The 14,787-nt window shown below is 48.8% G+C and overlaps 1 protein-coding gene across 2 annotated transcripts in view; it reads right to left on the bottom strand.

Annotated features, from left to right (window-relative positions):
- Positions 1–276: 276 nt before the first annotated feature.
- The window catches only part of ELMOD3 (ELMO domain containing 3), a 39,806-nt gene continuing 25,295 nt past the window's right edge, over positions 277–14,787 (bottom strand). The window contains exons 10-12 of one of the 2 annotated variants that reach the window (XM_039525669.1): positions 13,942–14,069; positions 11,868–12,134; positions 277–921 (exon numbers count right to left, since the gene is read on the bottom strand). In XM_039525669.1, the coding sequence (XP_039381603.1) occupies positions 11,902–12,134; positions 13,942–14,069 (361 nt within the window). In that variant the 3' untranslated portion in view covers positions 277–921; positions 11,868–11,901. Of the gene's footprint in view, positions 922–11,534; positions 12,135–13,941; positions 14,070–14,787 lie in introns of those variants that run through there. The other variant, XM_039525668.1, reaches the window with a different exon arrangement.

Here is a 14,787-nt window from a genome sequence, read left to right as displayed (position 1 = left end):
AATTGCTTGACTGAAATATCAAAATAGGCGGTGGGGAGAGGGAAAGCACAGAAAATGGGCGATGCAGAAGCAGAATCACAGAGATTGGGTGGAGGAATAGGGGGAAGAGGAATGACATGCGTTGGGCTGGAAGAAGGGAATGGAGGTGACTGGTGGGGAAGGGGCACTGAAGAAGGTAAAGACAATTTCAGAGCTACATACACAGTCAGATGTAATCAAACTCCTCGGCTACTGCCAGGTCTCTCGCTCTACATGACGAATTCTCTCTTCCCCAGGGCCGTGGACTGAGCAGCGAGCTCCCTCTCCTTCTGTGCTCTCCTCTTCCTCGTGTCCCTCTCCGCTCCCGGGAGAGGGGAAGCGACATGTCCAGCTCCTGGAGAGAACGGCTCTTCCCTGCTCCAGGACACCAGGAGGACGTGGAGCTGAGAGAAGGGAGCAGAGTGCGCTCGTGGGGTAGAGGCAGGTCCTTCCCAAAGGAGGCTTGGTGGGAGCCGCTCAGCTGCTGTCCTGCTTCAGTTGATGCGTCTAGGTGCTGTTGATGCAACTGGCCTTGTGTTTCCTGGGGCATGACAGTTCCCTAAAGACACCAAGTTTTAAATCCCTCCCAGCAGCACATGGTGGCTGAGAGGATGATTATTTTGGGACAGGAAGAGGCCACATCCCTCTCTCTCCAGAGTAACAGCCCTAATGTCAGCAGAGTCACTCCGGATTTACACTGGTGTGACAGAGCTGAATTGGGCTCCCCGTCTTTCACAGGGCACCAACAACTCCACTGCCGTCAGACAATGGTAGTGTCGGGGTGCATACAACTGGGAGAGGTCTTTTTGGGTTGCATTCTCTGCGGCAGGTCCATGTCGCAGCTCCCCTGAACACCGCCAGGGTCCCCTCTTGTGGGTCTTTCATGCAGCAATAAGCGCAAGGCTAAGGAGGAAATTGAGATTGTAAATGCAGACCTCAGGGGAATGAAAGGTGACTGTGGGGGAGGCCCTCTGGAACTATGTTAACTCGTTTATTTTTAAACCAATATCTTTCGGGTTGGCTGTCTCTCTTTAACGTGAGACCCAGAGCCTGCCCCGGGCTATTGCTGTCATCCCCCAAACCCACTTCCTTCACACACACACGTTCACGTATCTCAGAGTCCTGCACTTCGGACAGAAGAATCCCATGCACTGCTACAGACTAGAGACCGAGTGGCTGGGCAGCAGTGCTGCAGAAAAGGACCTAGGGGTTACAGTGGACGAGAAGCTGGATATGACTCAACAGTGTGCCCTTGTTGCCAAGAAGGCTAACGGCATTTTGGGCTGTATAGGTAGGAGCACTGCCAGCAGATCGAGGGATGTGATCATTCCCCTCTATTCAGCACTGGTGAGGCCTCAGCTGGAGTACTGTGTCCAGGTTTGGGCCCCACACTACAAGAAGGATGTGGAAAAATTGGAAAGTGTCCAGCGGAGGGCAACAAAAATGATTAGGGGGCTGGAGCACATGACTTACGAGGAGAGGCTGAGGGAACTGGGATTGTTTAGTCTGCAGAGGAGAAGAATGAGGGGGGATTTGATAGCTGCTTTCCACTACCTGAAAGGGGGTTCCAAAGAGGATGGATCTAGACTGTTCTCAGTGATAGATGATAGAACAAGGAGCAATGGTCTCAAGTTGCAGTGGGGGAGGTCTAGGTTGGATATTAGGAAACACTATTTCACTGGGAGGGTGGTGAAGCACTGGAATGGGTTCCCTAGGGAGGTGGTGGAATCTCCTTCCTTAGAGGTTTTTAAGGTCAGGCTTGACAAAGCCCTGGCTGGGATGATTTAGTTGGGGATTGGTCCTGCTTTGAGCAAGGAGTTAGACTAGATACCTCCTGAGGTCCCTTCCAACCCTGATATTCTATGATTCTATGACATGGCATCACCTTAGCTCTGCAGCCCTCAAGCTCCCTTCTCACATTCCCTGCCACTGTCTGTTGCCCTCAATTGTTCCATCTACCCCAGCTTGCCACCAGGCAGAACATTACTAATATTAGGGGGAAAGGAGTTCAGGAGAGCTGGCTGTATTTTAAAGAAGCCTTACTGAAGGTGCAGGAATGAACCATCCCGATGTGCAGAAATAATAGCAAGTATGGCAGGCGACCAGCTTGGCTTAACAGAGAAATCTTTGGTGAGCTTAAACACAAAAAGGAAGCTTACAAGAAGTGGAAACTTAGACAGATGACTAGGGAGGATATTGCTCGAGCATGCAGGGGTGTAATCAGGAAGGCCAAAGCACAATTGGAGTTGCAGCTAGCAAGGGATGTGAAGGGTAACAAGAAGGGTTTCTACAGGTATGTTAGAATGAGAAGGGATTTGATAGCTGCTTTCAACTACCTGAAGGGGGGTTCCAAAGAGGATGGAGCTCAGCTGTTCTCAGCGGTGGCAGATGACAGAACAAGGAGTAATAGTCTCAAGCTGCAGTGGGGGAGGTCTAGCTTGGATATTAGGAAAACATTTCACTAGGAGGGTGGTGAAGCACTGGAATGGGTTCCCTATGGAGGTGGTGGAATCTCCATCCTTAGAGGTTTTTAAGGCCCGGCTTGACAAAGCCCTGGCTGGGATGATTTAGCTGGTGTTGGTCCTGCCATGCGCAGGTGATTGGACTACATGACTTCCTGAGGTCTCTTCCAACCCTAATTTTCTATGAGACCTGCCCCAGCTCACCCCCTCCTGCCCTAGGACACCTTTCCCCAGCCAGACATCTGTGACCTCGAGGAAGGCTATAATGTGCATCTTTTAGCAGCTTTGGTTGTTGCAGAAGTAGAACCACAGGGATTTGGTGGGGGAAACGGGGGAAGAGGAATGACATGCATTGGGTTGGAAGAAGGGAATGGGAGGTAACTGGTGAGGAAAGGGCACTAATGAGAGTAGGGACACTTCCCTGTAACACTCATAGCCCAGGAAGTGTACTGTCTGCTCTGGAGAAGTTTTTTGTTTTGCTTCTGTGTTTATTGTGTGAATCATTTGTTCCAGATTTAGTGTTAGTAGGTTCATGAATTAACTTGTTTTAGGGGAAAGCAATGGCTTCTATGTGGTCTGTACAAACTGACATTTCAGCCTGTATACTTTTTCTTGGTATTCTGCTTGTAACTTATTGTCTTGGTAGTATTAAGCTTGGGCCACCGGATCATTTTAATTTGGCTTTGCTTGGTTGCAATTTCACTTTCTTCTTTGAACAATGCTGAAGAAGTCTTTGTAGCCTCCTACGTTCACTGATACTCCACTGTCTCTTTAGCATTCAGGTTCCTGTTTGTGTGCTGCTGCCTTTGTCTTTGCATTGGATGTTAGGCTGAGCTTTAAAAACCATTTACATTTGCTGTTTTGTACCTCATTAATGTCACAGACGTGCAAAATCTCATCTTCTGAGTCACTGCTTGCTTCCTTGATATGGTACATTTTTGTCTCTCCTCTTCTGGTCTGCAAGCTTTGGCATTATGATTTCTCTTGCCACAATTATTGCATATGACCCCACATGCTGCAGAGCCTTTTCCAGCATCATATTTCCCCTCCCCCCCCAGATTTTCCTTTGCGTTGTATCTCCTCTGCTTTGCGTTTATGCATTTGCTTTCATACGGATTTGGGGATATTTTCCCTTGTGTTTTCATGCTTTCTCTGTGCAGGTGAATTATCTCTGTGCCTGCTCCACTTATGCGCTGCATTTGGATGTGAGCTGGTTCACTAGCTTTGCACATGTCTACAGCTCTTGGTAGCATTAGCGTGGGCTCGCTGAGCATTCTCATTCAAACTCCTGCGTCTTTCGTCCCCATTACTAACCTATCACGAGTTTGTTCATCTTATGAGAGTCAATAATCACATGAGTCAGCCATTTGGCGCAGTTTGGCAATATACTCATCTATTGTTACTCCAGTTTCCTGATTACACTTGTTGAAAAGATCCCTTTCGTATCTGACATTTTCTGTGGGCTGAACACACTTTGGGCACAATTCTAGGATTGTACATGGGTCCTCCCGCTCTGCTGCTGCCATATCCAGGTGCTGTCGGCATATGCGGGGGCCTTTACCCATTGCAGCTATAGCGTGACTGCTCTTATTTTGTTTTCCTTTTCATTCAGCCCTGTTGCAATTTCATAGATTTCCTGTTGTGATCTAAAAAAGACTGTCCCATGGCTAAATGCCTCCCCGTTTGTGTCTGTCTGCTTGGGGACGGGAATCTGGGACAGCGCTGGGATTATTGTCTCTGGTTTTTTGTTTGTTTGCTTGATTTGCAATGTTCTTAGTTTCCGATTTCACATCCCTGCGGCTGCCGACTCACTTCTGATACCATGTCCTGTGCGCGAGTGCAATGTTCAGTTTGTATTCCTTCCGCCACATGCACTGTCCTCTCTCATCAAACACTTCCTGAAAGAGAAATTCCCTACCTTCCAAAACATGACATCAGGATGCCCCTAGTGGGAAGCTATGTACCGTAGCATCTCAGGTCTCTTCTCTTCAGCTATTGCTTTCCCCTATTCCTTACCTTGCCCCCACCTCCAGCTGCCACCTCTCAGGCCCCATATCTCTTCCCCGCCTTCCCAGGCCTTGCTCTTCAGCAGGGCCCTTTGAACGCTGGGAAGTAATTCCCAACTTGCCTGAAAATGCTCGGGCTGTGTCAACATGATGGGCTTGGGACCTTTAGATGTATGTGGATTTAGGGAGCTTCGCTTCCATTCTGTATGAATAGACTGAATCCAGGGATCTACAACAAATAAGTGTATTCCGTTGGAATGCAAGGATCTCGGCAGACGTGCCCTGGAAGAGAAGAGTTTGCTTCTGAGAGGCTACCTGTTTCCAGCTACATCAAGGTGTAGCAGTGTTTGCAAGGGTGGGGTATTGTCACAGCACTGGCATGGCGGCGGTTGTGTACGTGTTAGAACAGTAGCGTGGCTAGTCTGCGTGGTGCCCGTGCAGATGTTCTAGCCACTGGTAAATGGTGGCAGCCGCCTGCTCATTGGGAATGCCCTTGGGTTTGTGCTCGTGCAGAACGTTAGCAAGCCCAATGCTTCATTCACACATGTGCTGAGGAGGCAGCTGAGATCAGTGTTTCTGACGAGCAGGGTGTTAAGGGAGTGGCGGCGCATTGCCGTGGCATGGGGTACACATCCGCAGGCATGCGAGGGTGGAGAGGCTCATGTGCACAAGGAGCTCGCAGCATCACCGTGTGTTCATCTAATGCAAGAGTGCAGGAAGCATTCCAGTCACTCTGTGAGGTTTGAGTAGTTTGTGAGCACAGGGCGACATCATGTGGCCAGGCCAGGCAGTGGTTGGGAAGAAAACACAACGAAACATGTGAAGTGAGCAGATTATCTCGGTGCTTTTCTCTCATTAGGTTTTGCTGAGGTCACCTTCCACCCAGACTTGGCGTACGTGGAGAACATAGTCAGGAACAGGCTGGGTGGATGTAGCTGTTGCAGGGTGGTCGGGTTAAGAAAGCAGCATATAACACTATCTAGCTTTCATCTAGCACTTTGCCTCTCTAGATCTCAAAGCACTTTACAAAGGAGCTGTAATTATTGCTGTTGGGAAACCGAGACACGAAGAGGGGAAATGACTCGCCCGAGGTCACCCAACAGGCCTGTGACAGCGCACGTGTGGCCTTGATGCAGAGATTCTGAATAAAAGATCATCCCAAACAGAGCACTCCCCATCCACAACTGATCACGGTCAAAGGGGAAAGGACACTACTTCCTCTAACTCTCCAGATTTTGCCTGGTCATAGGGACAGGAGGCAGGGGAGGCCTTTGAATTCTGATTTGATACTAGGTTTTGTATGATCCTTTTGCTTACGCTTTCCACCTTTGCATTCCACCACTGCGGAAACATGGGGTAGAGATTGTTTCCTGCCCGCATCTCTGTGCGCGTCCTCACCAGTGTTCAGCACTGAACCATAAACTGAGGTTCAAACAACATCTATACGGTAGGAATCCCCCCAAGACAACTCCCAAAAGAGCCCGTTTCCAGCCCCGCACGGCATATTCATCTGTACAAAATGTGCAGCCTCTGGCATCTACCGTAACTGGTCAGGAAACTGTTTACCCAACTCATGAAAGTTCTCGCGATTCTGAAAATGTTTCCCATTCCACAATGGGACCAACCCAAGCTCTTTAGAAATTTTCACAAAGAAATCAGAGTGAGAGAGAGAGAGAGAGTGTGAGAGAGAGACCAGCCCTGAATAGCCAATAGCCCAATGGTTAGGGCCCTTAGCTGGGGAATGAGTGTTTCTACAAACTCTTGCTCACCAGCGTCACAACACACAAATTGTTTTCTCTGGTGTGGATCCCAGGCACGTTCCAGTTTGCAGGGCTCAATTGCATCTCCCACCCCAAATAACTATTATATCTTGTTTGGTCTACATGGCAGTGAGGGCTGCACACTAGCTGAGATCAAACCAGATCAGGTGATGTGTCAGTTTGGCAGGGGATCAGTGCTGTAGTTTGAGTCACAGGATTGCACACAAAAATATGGTTAGAATGGGAAAATTTTACCTACAGCCCCTTTTCTCCCTAGGCACAATATCTTGGGAGCCCACTGATCAAATCTGACACCAAATTTGCCATTTTCAAGACTATGCATGTGAATTTCAGAGGGCTTCGAAAATAAAAACCGGCTCTTAAACAGAAAGCTCAGTTCCACTTTAACTACAGGATGGCTAAAACACTTCCTTTCCCCCACCATTTGTCTGTCTTGCCTATTTAGATATCCAGCCCTTCAGAGCAGGAATGGCTTCTTACTGTGTGTGTACAGCCCCTAGCACCGTCATACTCAGACAGGCTCAGGAGCCGCAATGGGCTCTTTAATGTGTCTCCTGCCGTTCTTTGCAGCCAATGATATTAAAACACTGGGTGATTATTAACCAATCCACGTTATTAACCAATCAGGATGTTTTTACTATGTTATTAACCAACCACAATGGATAAAATAACACTACTTTGTCAGAATAACCGAGAAAATATATAACTAGTAAATGAAACAATGAAGTCACATGACTGTGGCTCTTTTGGGTGATGCTGATCACTAATTTGGCTCCTGAACCACTGAGCTCTGAGTATCACTGTCCTAGCACAATAAGTTGGGCCTATGGGGATACCATCAACCAGAATGTGCACGCCTGCTGCCCATGCTATCCCAGTTCTGAGGATTTCGGTCTCCAAGGCCAGGTATCTTTTATTAATTATTGAAATTCCCTTTTCAAGTATGGGATAGAAAGAGAATTTTCAGAAATGCTCAGCCTGGGCCTAATTCTTCACCGGGGCCAGTGCCTAGTACTTTTCAGCCCCCCTACCCTAATGTTATTGATAGGGAGAAAACGAAAACTCAGCAAAGAGCGACTGAGTCCTGGGGCTGTTTGCCATTCTTCCACTCTTATTGGAAGTGCTGTTTGCTGGAGATGGGTGAAGTTGTTTTGGATTTTGAAATAAAATTTTAAAAATGGGGAAAATCTTCAACAAGAATTTCACAATCTTTTTTCAACCAACCCTTGAGCTGCTGGGAAATTTAAACCAAGTAAGATGTGTGTGTGTGGGGGGGTGTTCCTATAAGATTCCACCCTCCCTTTTTTTTGACCAGCTCTATTATTTATACCCAGCACAGTGCAGCAGCTGCTGTGAGCACTGTAAACTGATTTATCAGTTTCAGAGAAACATCACTAGGTCGATTGCATGTGGGGGTGAGTATGGGTTGGAAGGGAACCTCCATGCCCAGAGCTCTCTGCAGAGCTTGTTCTGCACTGGCTGAGGTAGATTGCAAACTGTTTAGGCAGGGACCATCTTTTTGTCCTGTCTCTGTACAGTCCCTAGCACAATGAAGTCCTGTCATGACCGGGGCTCCTATGTGCTACCATAATACACCTAACAGATCATAATTGGCTTGGCTGAGGGGGAAGGTGCCGGGGCGTGAGCAATGTGTTTGGTCCACATCGGCCCCATTGCTTGGGTTTGTGTGTGTGCGGCTCCTGGCTGCTCTGCTTTATGCCAGGGGCCACAGCACAGCCATGGCATCCCAGAAACAGATGGGTGGGCAAAGGTGGCTTAAAGCCATTCCCCCGGACGGTGCCTTTCTGCGCTGCACCCCTGCGAGGCACGGCACACAATTCCAGCTCAGGATTCTTGCCCAAAGGGAATGAAAATAAACCAAGGTCTCAGGGCCCACGGGTGCCAAGGTGGCCATCGTTCCCAGATAACCGCCGTGCCCATCACTGCCTACAGGAGGGAGATCTCGCAAAGGCCCATAGACTCTCGGCTCGAGGGCTCCCCTTTTGTTTTCCTGCTGACTCGGTACTTGTAGGCGGTGGAAGGCCATTCCCTTTACAGGCTGTGTGAGTGGAGCGGGCATGTAAACGAACGCCAAGCCTGTCCTCAGAAAGCACGGAGACGAGGAAACGGTACGCCAGCGGTTTATTGGAAAGCGCCCAGCCCGTTACAATTAGTGTCCACGGCTCCAAGGTAGTGACACACGGAGAGAATCTGCATGCACCGCACTGCAGAGAGCCAGAGAGATGTCCAAGCCAAAGATATGAGACAACAGGCCTATGTGCTGTGCTAAAGAGGCACAAGGTTCAGCTGGAAAGGGCCCATTTAGGGATGGGGCCTCAGCAGAGTAGGAATACACTGGATTTCCATAAAGCACAAGGCGACTATGAAAGCAAACTACTTCCTCTGCCACTCAAGAGATGCATCCCCTAAGGAACATGCCCCGCACCCTGCAGGATCACAAAGTCTGGACCACTTTATCCCCCTGCCTGTGCTGCAAAGTGCATCTGTTACAATAAGCTGCTCGTTCTAACTGGCGTTTTCATAGAGCTCAGGCTAGCTGGGACCCCTCTCATCAGCCAGTGGACCTCTTACAGAACACTGGCCAGAGCCCCTCACCCGACCACGCCTGCAGCAGAGGGGACTATTCTTCCCTGCTGTGCTAACTTGGGGTTGAACTGCAGCCTAAGGCAGGTTCGGACCCTACCTGCTGCTCCAAGAGAGTAACACACCATGGAAGAACTTCCCCAGTGCAGCACTACCGTAAGCTGCTCCCTTCCCTAGCCTGTTGGGAACAGGGCTGGGGAGGAGAGGAAGATAGGTAGGTCTCCAACGCGACAGGATCTTGGGCTGCAAATGTGAGCTACTGCCGAGTGCTGTGACTTATGCAGAGACCGTTTTGGCCACTGGAGCAGTGCAGAACGGCAGAGCTGACACCGAGCTATCTCCCTCCCCCCACTCCACCCCGCCCCACCCCTGGGCTGTGCCTTCAGCCATGCACCTCCACCGCCCAGAATTGCACCCAGAAACTTTTAGGAAGACATAGGGTATCAGGGCCCCTGGGAAGCTGTTCCGCTGGTTAATCATTATCCATTTAATTGCCTCCACTGTTCTTAATCCACTGTTAAGAAATTACATTTTATTTCCAATTGGAACCGCACCTCCCAGACACCGGATCTTGTCATGCCTTTGTCTACGAGCTTAGAGAGACTTCTACTGTCAGAAATCTTCTCCCCACGTAGGTACTTACAGGCTGGTGATCACATCAAAACCCTGGACTCCCCTGAAACACTGGGCAAGTCTCCAAGGGCCTGATTTTTAAAAGGCCTAAAGTTCAGGTGCCTAAAGATGAAGATAGGAAGCTGGTGGGATTTTCAAAAGCACCTAGGCACCTAACTCCCCTTGACCTCCGTGCTGATCAGTTGAGATAGGGAAACACCAAATAGCACAAGACTCGCGATAAAAATCACCAGAGTTGGCAACACCGGCGTTTCTGTGGGGCAAGCGTTTTTGGGCAGGGACAAGCGTAAAGCTGAAAAATCTGTTTTCCGTCAATCATTCAAAAATGTCTGAACAGGAATTTCCTGGAACTTTCCAGCAAATATTCGCCTTTGAGCTGAGACCCAGCCAGGGGCCCAAAGAATTTCAGAAATTTCTGAGCCCAAACAATACAGGGAATTCTCTTGTGATCATAACTGTAGGGTTAGGGATCTCCCATGTGGTCCCCCCAGGGCTGCCTATGGGGACTGCTCTCCCTGCCCCAGCTCACCGCCCCATTCTGGCTTGCACGAGGGCCTGACTAGCCCTCAGCTGTCCTATGTAGTGCCTGTGCCGGGGGGGTTCTCTCCCAGGCAGCTAATAAGCTTTTATGACTCCTGCAGGCCACTACAGCTGAGTACAGAAGAGTTAGGGGACAATATTCCATACAGTCAAACACTTCACGTGATTCTGCTCCTCCCTGCCTTAACCTCTCGGGGTTTGTCTACACGACAAAAAACCACCTGCGGTTGGCCCACATCAGCTGGCTCGGGGACTCAGGCTGCGGAGCTACACATGTTCAGTGTAAACGTTCAGGCTTGGGCTGGACTCCAGTGCAAACGCCGACACGGCAATTTTATAAACCTGCAGCCCAAGTCAGCTGACGTGGGCCAAGTGCGGATGTTTTATTGCGGTGTATACCTCAGGCACGCTAAGCCCAAGCTCTAACTCTGGTTTGAGCCCCCTCTCCGTTCACACACAGATCAGTCGGACTCAGATCAGCAGGCACTCGGGCCCCAGGTCCTAGGACCCTACTAAGGGAGGTGGGTCAGAGCCCAATTCTGACGGTGACTCAGATCCAATCCCTGTCATCGTGCAGCGTGGACGCAGGTCAAGCCGCAGATCCAAGTCAGAAGGTCTGTGTTGTGCAGTATGGACGCATTGGCACGGTTGTGAGACTCAGGTCCAGCAACTGTAAACCCAGGTTTACAATGTAGTGTGGAAGCTCAAGCATGAGCTTAGAAAAACAGAGCCCAAAAGCCTGGCTACCAAAGACATACCCTCGTAGGCCAGAGCTCCCACCCGCAGCTATCCAGGTGGATGCCATGTACCTGAATGACCACGTCTCTCCTGAACTTTGCTCTAGAGTCAGGAGCATCTGAATTGATAGCGCGTGGCAATGCTGGAAGCCAGGGGTCTGTGTCTCACTACTGTTCCCTCAGGCCCTAATCCAGACAGATCTTGCCCAGTCCGAGTTTTAGTAAAGCTCTTCATTCTTTACTGAGACTCTGGATGAAGACTCCCAAGCAGATGCACAGAATGAGAAGCAGGGACGGTAAGAACGGCATTAACCTGGAGTAGGGAAGCCCAAGCCACACAAGTCTCTCTGGGCCTCAGGTCCCATCTGTAAGACAGGGACAACAGCACTGCCCAGACTGACGGGCGGGGGGGGTGAGCACAAATACATTAAATATCATGAGGTGCTCGGATGGTACAGCAATGGCAGCACTGAAGTGCCCATGAGAGACAGGCAGACCCCAATTCCAGCATGTCTAGTGCTTAACACCGATGATCGCATACAAATCATGAGCCACATTCTCAGTGGCTGCCCAATGGCTGGACTAAAACACCTCGCCAGCTTTGCATCTCCTACCCGCTTGCTAACTCCCCCAGGGAGAATCCTAGCTGAAGGGAATTCAGGCCTGCAGTTTGCTTCGATTGCTCACCTCCCTCAGGGCTCAGCAACAATAGCGTGGGCTTCTTAACACCTCTCAGGAACTGAAACCCTTGAGAACTGAAGCAGCTTTTTATTCTCAGTATGTACAAGGGCCTCCCAGTCAATCCACACTTCAGTGGATTCAGGATAAAAGCCTGCTACGGATGGGGACCGTTTGCTACCACCCATTACAGCATCTACAATGAAGCAGGGTGTCTAGGTCTCCATTGCAAACTCCACCAACTTCCCCCAGCGTGTCCCACTACATCTGCCTAGAGGCTCTGACGCTGCACTTACTCTAGAACCATCTCAGACCTCCCATCCCTTCACAAGTGACTGTGAACAGACCGGCAGGGGACTAGCAGACACTAATGAACCCTGCCAATGGGAGCGTCTGTCAGTGTCTTACAAGAATCTTCCCAGCCAGCGGTGTTGCCTTGGTTTCAGATCAGCCGGGCCTCTCCTTCCATCTCAACCTGTGGGTCGCACACTCCCGTGAAGTTTATCTCTTTGCTGCTGTTGCCGACGGCAGAGTTGAGGTCAGGACTGTGTACACCGGAGGAGGAAGAAGGGTGTTGAAAACCACCATCTATTACTGACACAGCTCTCCCACTCATGTAGATCTCCAAATATCTCAGAAGCTGCTTCGGTTTCTTTTTGGCAAATGCCTCCAGTTCTGGGAAGAGGAAGAGGGGGAAAAAATCTAGTATCATGAAAAGACATGACGCTGGGATGGAGGAGGGGCAGTCTGAGCCCCACATGTTTTCTGGGGTAACACTATTCTGGTATATTTTTAAGCTTTACCCCTAGAGTTTGGTCCAGTGTCTCCTTAGGCATGCGCTTCACTCTCAGGACAGAGCACGTAACCACAATGGCAATGAAGGGCTGGAACTTGTAGCTACAAAACCCCTTTGGAAAAATCATTTCCCCATTGTCCAAGTTTGGGGTCTCACCCAGAAACCAAATGTGATACACCCAGCTGATCATAACAGATGGGAATGCCCCGCAGCTCCAGGGAAGAGCATAGACCACATGGGTGGGGATGGGGGAGAAACCCCAATCTATTTGTGGTTACCTGAGCTTCACTTTTTGAAGATGCTTTTTCAGCCATAATAAACACATCCATTTCTCTGCTCACCAGGCAGGTTTTACCCTCTTTTTATTTTTTGCGTGCAGAGATAAATAACCCTGCTGTGCCTCTAATTTGGTTTTTACAGAAAGAAAATAGCATTGACTGTTGTGGCTAAGGCCCAATGCTACAAGTAACGCATACATAATTACATTAAAAATACATTAAAAGATTGTTATTAAGGTTGTAAAGTCAAGCACAGAAAAGTTAAGAGATGGTTGAATTATGGTTGCCCCACAACACCTTAATTCAGCCCCCTTGTGTTGTACACGCATTATGATACAATCTTTAATTACATGATCACATACTATTTCTTCCACAGGACCCTGGCCTGAATGGGTGGCTATTCAAGATTTCTTTTTAATCCCACTCAGTGAATGCCGCAGACCTAATTTGGTGCACACCATTCCAACCGTGCACGGAGCACACAATTGCTAATTTCCTCCTGGGTTTTCTTGGGTGCTCATTGCTGTAATATCTGAACATCTCACAAATATTCACCTCAGAAATGGTTGAACTATTCAAAAAAAAAATTCAGCCCAAGGCAGAAACCTAGTTTGGAAAATTTTAGCCCAAATGGTTAAAGCTTGGCAAAGTCTTAACCAAATGAAAACAGGGTCTTAGGATGGAAAGTGTTAAGCAACCTTAATAATAGGCCTCACTGCCAATTTGGCTTACAATTCAGGGTGAAACATTGAAATTTCACACTCACATAAACATATTTGGCAGAAAACCACACAAGCAAGGAAATGAGTTAACACCACACCTAAAATATATAACTTCTACTTCTTTCCCCACATATACCTTCCACTACAGCAGCCAGCTTACACCAACCTCTTAACTCTTCCCCTGGAGCTAGCAGCCAACCTCCATATTTTGCAATCATGTAACACACAGAGAGCCTTCCTTGTCTGAGCAGAGGCGCAGCATAAAGCAGGGTGCAGTGAAGTCTTAGCTTCCCTCCATAAGAAACACTACGTTTTCCAAAATGTATTCTTAAAAAGCCCTATCCCTAAAGAGCAGCCACTGTAATTACACCACACGATCAGAGGTGATTAGGTGGGGCTACAGACAATCCCATGTGGCTATTAAAATCCCAATTACCTTGGGTATAGTATCTTTTAAAGCCCAATGACTCTGAACCGAGTGTTAATGGAGACTCCATGGGTTTGAACATCATGTAAGCAATTACAATGTCAGGACACTGGTAGCTTAAGGCCCTCCCTCCTCTACCCCTAGCTTGGGTGCCGACAGGCCAGTCTCTCACAAATGGTGTATCATGGAACAAGCAGCGTTTGTCCTGCATACATTGAAGTTATTGTCCCTTGCTTAGAAAAGATGCAGGGAAACGCACCTTTCAGAACGAAGCCAGAGTCAGAAATTGTTTTCTGTTGTGTTTTCCAGATGACGTAGAGGCGCAGGGAGGTGGCCACATACAAATCATTCAGCACTGCAATGACCTGCTGTCTGCGGTTACACTCTCTGAAAGAGACAAGGACGGGAATGCTTATCTCTACCCTCTGCCTTCCCAGCAAATCCAGAGACACAAAGGGGCACGAGGTACAGAAACACCACCCCAGAGATCCACCCGACAGAGAGATTTACACCAGCCAGAGACACGTTCCTGTGAACACGGGGAGTTAACGGAGGAAACAAATTTCCTGGTACAGTGGTACAGTAGTTATGATGGCTATTGTTAAATCAGCCTAACATTTTCTGTTATAACCCCCCTTAGAACTGTTTATACCTTCAACAAAATTTCACCTTTCCAGCACAAGTTTCCCATGCTTGGACACTGCCACTGATTGATTTTTTTAAAGCTTAATTTTCAGCATCACAGGGACCACCAGACTGGATTAGACCCAAAGTCCATCTAGCCCAGTTTCCTGACATGGACAATGGCAGCACTGTGGATGCCTCGGAGGAAGGGGTAAGAACCCTGAAATAGTAGATGGGGGGATGACGTGCCCCCACATCAGGTCTCACCCTGATCTCTAACAGAGATTGGCTTAAACCCTGAAACATGAGTTTTTTTCTCCCTTCCAATACTCTTTTTGCTGCCATTAACTACTATAACTCTGAGCGCTACAGCTGTACGTGGACCACAGCTCTCTGTTGGCCTGTCCGCAATGATGCCCAGGTTCCTTTCCTTTCCAGTGAATTTAGAACTCTGCAAGGTGTCTGAATCATAGTAGAGCTG

The sequence above is a fragment of the Mauremys reevesii genome, linkage group 2, assembly GCF_016161935.1.
Source record: "Mauremys reevesii isolate NIE-2019 linkage group 2, ASM1616193v1, whole genome shotgun sequence".
NCBI classification, from domain to species: domain Eukaryota; kingdom Metazoa; phylum Chordata; order Testudines; family Geoemydidae; genus Mauremys; species Mauremys reevesii.
This window is presented reverse-complemented; position numbering and strand designations above follow the sequence as displayed.